General features: G+C 33.4%; 1 protein-coding gene across 1 annotated transcript; it reads left to right on the top strand.

The window, feature by feature from the left end:
* The first annotated feature begins 5,126 nt into the window (after positions 1 to 5,126).
* On the top strand, positions 5,127 to 5,936 carry LOC149533200 (uncharacterized). Its single transcript, XM_089804621.1, has 2 exons — positions 5,127 to 5,364; positions 5,627 to 5,936. The coding sequence occupies exons 1-2, from the start codon at positions 5,216 to 5,218 to the stop codon at positions 5,718 to 5,720; spliced, it is 243 nt and encodes an 80-aa protein (XP_089660747.1). The 5' UTR covers positions 5,127 to 5,215; the 3' UTR covers positions 5,721 to 5,936.
* Positions 5,937 to 8,303: the final 2,367 nt, after the last annotated feature.

Below are 8,303 nucleotides of genomic sequence, written 5' to 3'. Positions count from 1 at the left end.
TGATAATTAAGATGTGGGTATGCAAGATATGAGTGTTTTTTATATTTTTAAGTGTTTAGGGATGTTATGTAATGTGAGGAAATGTTAAATGACCTAGGGTTTTGATATGCAAAGTACAAATGTCCTAGGGATGTTATGCAAGGTGTCATTTTGAAGGTATGCAAGATGAAGATTATGATGTGCAAAATGAAGGTTAGGGTTATGTTTTGGACTTGGTAAGGATGTTAAAGGTAGGTGTACGCAAAGTGGACTATGCAAGGGATGGTTTCCTAGGGTTGATAATGACGTTTAGGCTATGCAAAATGAGGATAGGTGATCAAGAAGACAAGTTGGTTGATGGACAATTTGGTAGGGTTTGATAGTGAAAATGATGTTAGGGTTTGAAAAATGAAATATGAGGGGGATATACCACTAGGGTAAGTCAAAAATGACATTTAGAAATATGATTATGCTAATGATAGCTCGGTATACATAAGGTTTTTTGAACTTAGGTGAATCTTTACAAGGTATTAACCTAAGAGTTTAACGTTATGACAATAGACTTTGGATCTTGATCAAAAAAATGACAAAAAAAGATAAGATCAAAATGACAAAGCCAAATCTACCTTGACATAGGTAGCAGTTGGAAAGCTGGGCTGAAACTAAGGCAATTCTAAGAGCTATGTTTTCCAAATTTTTTGTTGAAAAATGGGTCAAACTTTACTAGTGCCTCTATAGAGATGGAGAAAAGGCCCAATTGGTGAACGGATTGAGAAGAAGAGGGATATGGAGATAAAAGGAAGAGATAAACAAAGATAGTGAGAATGAAATATATAACTAAGAGAAGGTAGAGAGGGAGATATAGGGATAGAGATGGATAAAGGGAGAGATGGAGAAGAAATATGGATATAGAGAAGAGGTGTATGTGGAGAAAAAAATGGATAGGTGATGAGAGAAGTGAAAGGGGTAGACAGAGATGGAGGGATGAATATAAAAATGAGACACAAGTAAATAGTGTTTGTGTGTGTGTGGGAGAGGGAGAGAGAAGTGAGGGAGAGACACATTGAAGGAGATAATTCGAAATGAATGCTCAAAATGATGTGTAGGACATCCGAAATGATGGTTAAAGTAGTCAAGATGAGGGTTGGGTATGCAAAGATGCAAGATGGAAGATGCAAAGTGATAATTTTTGAGGTGAAATGCAAAGGATGCAAGCTTAAATGCTAATGATTGCAATGTGAATATGAGGGATACTAAAAAGGTGCTATATGAAGTCTATATGATGCAAGTATGAGGCTCAAACTATGAAGAATGCAAGTGGATGCTATGCAAGAGTGAAATCTATGTTTTTCCAAGCACGTTTAGGAGCACAAGTTGCTATGTTTTCCAAGGTTTGAATGTATTGAACCAAATTTTGTAATGTTTTGACAATGTTTTGACAATGTTTGATATTTTGACAAGGTTTTGCAAATTTTCAAGGTGTAAATTTGAATGTTGGCTTTTATCTTGATTATGTTTTACACACACGCAAGACACATTAAGACAAGAATAGCTGTTGTTAAAAGTGAACAGTCACACCACAACCTAGGCTTTAGGACTGTATCCACTGAATTCCTACTTGAACCAAAGTTCAGTCGCGCTTATCCAGAGCGGACAACTTAGGACCTTGGCACCACAAGCTCCCCCTTACAGCGCACTCACTTCTCGGGGCTACCAAGATCCGCTTCCCAAGGGGCATGACTTCCCAAGGGACTGTTGTCTCTACTAAGGACCGCGAGAATGTAGGATGTCTTCACGGGCATGGGTGACCCCTTGAGCCAGTGGATGGAAAGGATTTTGGCCACTAAAACATGGTTTTTAGTAAGGGCATTTCGTTCAGCAAGTGAGTGATAAACTTCCTCAGAAGGTCTCCCAGCCTCGAGAATCGGGGTTTGACGCACCACAAGGATACTGGAGGAGAGCTATCACTCAACAATACCGTCGACACGATTTTCACCGTAATCAAGTTTTATATAGCAGTTGGAACGTTGACCTGGCTTTTGGCCCGTTACCGCTCTGAGGTCGTTCCTTGGCATACCCAATATCGAGTATCTTGGTCCAAGGCAGGCCTCTTATAGAAGTTACATGGATTTCTCTTACACCCAAGATCCACGAATGGCGAGGGGAGAGGATATGTCCAATGCAACTCCTAGGGATTTAAACACTGTAAATACACTAGGCAAAAAATAAAAAGTTCATTTTAAGCACCAAACGAAGTGTTATTTAATCTAATAAATCCACATACATGGTTTTGACAAACACACAATGGTCTTCGACAACATCCTACAAAGCAAACATTAGTAGTTTGTTATGATCATGTCTTCATCCCACAATTGCCACATGCTACAAGGAGACCATTAGTAACACAAAATCATCTAATCTATGTTCTAGAAGGAAATGAAAACCTTAGATTATTTCTTTATAGAAATTGAGAATTCATAAAGAGTTATGACACATTTATTTTTATCGAATGAATTTGATTTGAAAATAAAATTAAATATTTTTTATTAATTCAAGTTATAAATTAAAAAATTTAATTAAATGTGAACGAAGATAAGAAATATTAATGAAAGCATGAACGAAGATAGGAAGAATATTAATTTGCAAATATTGAGAAATCTCTCACCTGCCTTCGATTTATCTGTGGACAAAACTCGTGGCAAAGACAGGCCTGCAATGCACTATTAGGTTGATACTAAATACGGAGATTGATGGCACAAAATGACGTCTATAATGAAAATTTGCAATCAATGATTGAAACGTGAGACATGGTAGTTTTTGTTTCGCAGATAGAATGATGTGTCATGCATGTAGGCGCAGGGCCCATTTTTGATAATTTTTTGGCTTTTTCGATTGTTCGCACGAACACGAAATTTTTAGCTATGTTCGCACGAACATAGCCAGATATTTTTTTGGCCGCCGTAAAAGTGCAATGAACATGTTCGCCTGAACATGTGTTCGTGCGAACATGCATAATATGTTCGCTCGAACACAGTGTTCGAGCGAACGCTCAAAATTAGGAAAATTTGAACTCATTTTTCATATTTTTTTTTTATTTTTTGCTCTTTTGACTCCCATAATTGCAGGAGAATGATCTCCTACTGTAAAATAAAAAATGTCAAAATGTGTTGCTCGGAGCAAGCTTTCCAACGACTATAATTTTAATACATATTTTAGTCGTTAAGACTTTCAAATATGAGTTTAACTCATTATAGGTTCATTACCGGTTCATTACCGATTGAACATCAACCGACTTCGACACTTCGAGAAAATTAGTAAATTAGGTCAAATTTTTTTTGAAAAATATGTAGGCGCTAGCTTATTGAGATACCTTACTATTCAAAAAAAAAAATTAGGTTTATGATAAATTGACTTCAAATTATCTGTGTCAAACGGAACGTATGTCTAAATTACGATTCGTGTCACTTCAAAACTTCATAAACTATACAATATTCAACAAAAATAAATCAAACCAAATGCAGACACTGGATATTGATGTTACAAATCCAACGCCGAAAGAATTACTTCATTATCATTTCTAGAAAAAAAGTTATGTGTGTCAAACAGACTGTCACTCTTTAAAATATTGAATTTTATTATGTACCACTTTTCAGAGGAGATAAAAAAAATTGACATAAATATTTTTTTTTTTTAGATTAAAAAATATAGTTACAAAGTAGGAACAAAGTATTCAAAATCACTAATTTATGTCATCTTGAAATTATTTATAGTTTTGGAGATATAGTCACTTGAACGTGACGTTTGTTGCAAAAATATTGATTTCAGTGTCAAAATTGGTCAAAAAGTGGAACACATTATTGTGGGATCACCCGACTATAATGTAATATTAAAAATAGATATTTGTTAGAGAGTGCAATGCGAGAAGAATATTTACCAACTATCAAAGAAATTGATGACTAAGCTATTTCTTAAGCTTTGTGGAAATTATGTAACCTCTATTACTTCTTCCTTGATTTTGCAACCTACAAATGGTGTTTTGGCTCTTTTATTTATAGAAAGGCAACAACAAATGCATTCACATTTTAGCTTGATAATTGATGCAAATACATTGACATAGGAAAATAGTATATATTGATATGACAAGTGAGCTTGATATATAAATAATGGTATTACATCAATGTTGTATTATCCTTATGTTATTATAGACAATGAATACACATATATTGTATTTTTATGAAGTGAAAACCACTACAAAAAATCGATCTATATTTTCTACTCATGAAACACAGGTCAATAAATTTGACTCAAGCGCTATAAAGTTAAATCTTAAATCAGAATAGTTCAAATAATACACATATTTTATTAAAAACATTTATACACATGAACTTCAAAATCATAACTATATATATATATATATATATATATATATATATATTACAAATTTTGGGAATTCTTCAAAAATCGTAACTATAAAAATCATAACTATAATGTATTAAATTTTTAAAATATATATATATGTACATTGTACAACTTTAAGGAATTCTTTAATATCAGTTAGATTTCAATCACTATCTCATGACTATAATAATCTCTTAGAAGGCTCTTCGTGACCCCAACATTGACCATTGTAATTCTTTCTTCAATAATAAAAAAAAAAAAAGCATTGACCATTGTAGTGATATGTACACAATGCTAATTGCATTTTTTTCAAAACGCTCTTTTCGAACCTCAAGAGTGGGTAGATCAACGTTTAAGTATATGGTGAGGTACATCAACGTCTGATTTTTTTCACCAGAAACGATCGCCCAGATCACTAAGTTAGGAGACGAAGTGGATTTATGGCAAAACAACAAATAGGTCTACAGTGTGCAGAATCTGTGTCTAGACAACCATGGGGCGCCTGCGGTTAAAGGAAATATCAAAACAGATGAACCTACCCACCTAATTTGATGTGCTTTCTTCAAGTGTCCCAACGTCTTCTCTCTGACGCACCTGTCCTATTGACATATTATCATATTACTTTGTCAGGACAGTCGCAGTCCACAGTTCATACTTTAATAATGGCCGTATCGAATGAAGACAAATCTGGGGGAGTCACAATAAGAGAGTAAAACCAGGGGCCCCTCTATGCTTATATATTCTCCGTTAGCTTATCACAAAGAGAGAGAGCAAGTGTATTCATTATATTCACTTATATTATAATAGTTTTTGTGTTTAACGATTTCATTTACTTCCAATGGAGATGGCAGCTTCCGTGAGGAAATGGGTATCTGATAACAAGCTAACAACAGTGGGGACACTGTGGGGCTCAACTTTGGCGGCTTCCTTTGCTTACAACTGTGCAAAGCCCTCCATGAAAACCAGCCTCAGACTCATACATGCTAGGTTTGCCCACTTCATCTTATCATAACAGTGACACTTTGCTTTATTTTTCTAATTTAGACTAATTCGATAATTAGTTTGAAGAGTTTTTTCATCAATGATTCGATTCATTATCTATGATTGTTTTATCAGAAATATGATTCAATGTGGATAAATAGTGACATGATTTAGTCCAAGAGCTCCAAATAGAATTTGTAGACTGAAATTTGTTATGATGATTAATTTAACCGTAGTATAAAGATATGGGTAATTTTCATATGTGCAGGATACACGCACAGGGCATTACTCTGGCTGCATTATCTGCTGCTGCTCTTCTTCATTTGTACGAGCAGAATGTTGAGGAGAAGAAGTTGAAGTAAACGCCTCCCCTTGTTTGGATCCCACGTATCCCATTGTCCTTAGTTTATGGATCAGTATTGTCTTAGTATCTCATCAGGTATTTTAATGTTTAAGAGTTCTTAACCAGAATGATCATGGTGGGAAGTATCAAGTGCCGATTTTCTGCGTTTTGTGTTTTACACAGAATGTATAGCTTGCAGTTGCTTATAAATAAAAATCACATACTGGGTATTTAAGATCTGGTGTCTGCTCTTCTGGCACATAAATATGGTTGAATGATTGTCATGAAGAAATTATATATATAACTCTTACTTTTAAGAGATATCAAATATTTAAGTGTTTTCCAAAAGAGGAAGGAGTGTTGTGATGCAGAAGTAGCTTAGATTTTTCCAGTAAAATATGCTCGTTCCTTGTACACGGCTGAGGGATCTCAATAAACAAATTTACTTTTTTGGTTTTAGTTGCTAGATTATGTTATGCATTTCTGGGGCAATTGATGAAAATAATACTTAATATATAATAGTGCTTAAAAAATAAAATCAGCCAAAAGGAACATAAGTGTGGAAAAACAAACATATTTATCTGCACACCGTTGGCCAAGGGTGATTTCTGATTTTTATTTTGATAAGGGCTCTTTTGTTTGCTGGAATTGGAATAGAAAATTTGGAATATGTTTTCTATTTTCCATCAGTTGAAATAGGAATACATATTCCCATTTTATCTCAAAAAAGAGCTTATACCAGCACACATTAAAAAAAATTAATCATTAAAAAAAAAGTATGTGATGTTCAAGTGGTTCATTGTTATATGAACGATAAAAACTATCTTATATTTAATTAATTATTATAAAATTTTGAATGTTAGCAAATATTTGATAAGCAAAGCTATTTGAACTTATGATCTTTAGGGTCGGGGCCCTAGCTCGGTTGGCTAAATCTTCCCTGTTGCAGGGGGTTGGTCACGGGTTCTAGTCTCCCCCGTCCCCGTGGTACCGGTGGGCGTGCTGCGCCAATGCTATCAATCATGTTAAAAAGTTTACCCGGCACATTAAAAGAGTAAAAAAAAACTTATGATCTTCAAATATTATAAATTTATATTTTTAAAGAAATATTTTATAGAAATCTATGAAGAAATGTTTTATCGAGTATGATCAACTATGATCAAGTTAGCTATAATTATTCATGTTTATACTTTAGGTATTTATATTAGTTTTCAAAAATTTAATAGATACTAATATTTGGAAAAAGATTTGATGAGTTTATAAGAAAGAAACAATATATAAATCATAATATATTTATCAATTGCTTTTGTAAGTCTAAAATCTCTTAATAATCAATAACAATTTTCTTTTACAATGCACAAAAGTAGAAAATACAATTAGAGATATTGATGATAGAAAATTTTAGAAGCGTATCCCCAATTATTACACCTCACCCAAGTCATTTCCAATGCTATGGATGTGCTAGAGTCTAATGGTTTGATAAAGGAGCTAGTAGTTAACTATGCCCATGATGAATTATTTCCTTGCAACACTTAATCTACCCATCAAGGATTGTGATCTTAATGAAGGCAAGGCTTTATTTGATGATCATTTTTGGCAAAAGGATTTTCTATTTAATTCAAGATTCTTATGTGTTTACTCAATGCTCAAAAGATCTCTTCTAGACAAAGATGAAATTGAATTGAACTTGGCCCTTAACTCATGCAAGATAAAATGAATCCAGAATTTATACAATTGGTTAGAATCCACAAGAAGCAACCCCTAGTTTGCCCATAAATCTTCCTTCTAAAGGGAGAAGAAAATGAATAAGAAGGGCAAACCTCAAACTCAGATGCAAACATGGAAGAAAATTAAGTTGGTGAACTTGTTTCCCTTTCTTTGTCTAATTTTTTTGTCAATGATTTATAGGGTTTTCTTATGTTCCGATGAATGAATTTTTATGTTAGTTTTTTATGTTTTGATATCATCATAACTAGCAAGCTATGTGATAATCTTTAGCAATGTATGGTTTATCAATTAGCTTTTTGTCAAATTTGTAATTTTGTGGTATGTATCAATTAGGGCCAAGACTATAATGCTCCTCTAACCCTAACATGTAATTTGGAGTACTAAGGGATGTAATAGCACTAGGGTTATCTTGAAGGTAAAAATTCTTCTTAGTACTTAGGTCTAAATGTTATGCCATGTAATCCAACTGACAATGATATATGTATGTGTGTATGATACCTCAACCAAGTTGATGAGATATTGTAAGATTGTGCCTAATAATATTTTTTATGTTAGGACCGTGAATATTACTTAGCCTAAAATATCTAGGGTGATCTATGATAATATCCTATCTACATGATGTTCTTCTTATAAAATCTATCCTAATTATACTATTTGTTGTGTTTGGATTTGGATGAATCATGTGATATGATTATAATGATGAAATAAATATCATCTAGATAATAACCTTTTGTTATTTTGAAATAACATGTTAATCATTTAGCATGTAACATCATGATCAATTTCTTTGAAAAGTGTATCTATTTGATTATGATTTTGGTCTAAGCCAACTAGCTCATCATGTCATATATATTCTGCTTAGCATGTTTTGCAA

The sequence above is a fragment of the Cupressus sempervirens genome, chromosome 10 (assembly GCF_028749045.1).
Source record: "Cupressus sempervirens isolate cs-2001-9-10 chromosome 10, ASM2874904v1, whole genome shotgun sequence".
Classification (NCBI taxonomy): domain Eukaryota; kingdom Viridiplantae; phylum Streptophyta; class Pinopsida; order Cupressales; family Cupressaceae; genus Cupressus; species Cupressus sempervirens.
This window is presented reverse-complemented; position numbering and strand designations above follow the sequence as displayed.

Bases quoted from the DNA above. Each gene is read 5' to 3' on its own strand.
- LOC149533200 (XM_089804621.1), top strand. From the start codon at position 5,216: ATGGAGATGGCAGCTTCCGTGAGGAAATGGGTATCTGATAACAAGCTA. The intron at 5,365-5,626 runs GTTTGCCCACTT...TCATATGTGCAG, and splicing joins CTCAGACTCATACATGCTAG to GATACACGCACAGGGCATTA.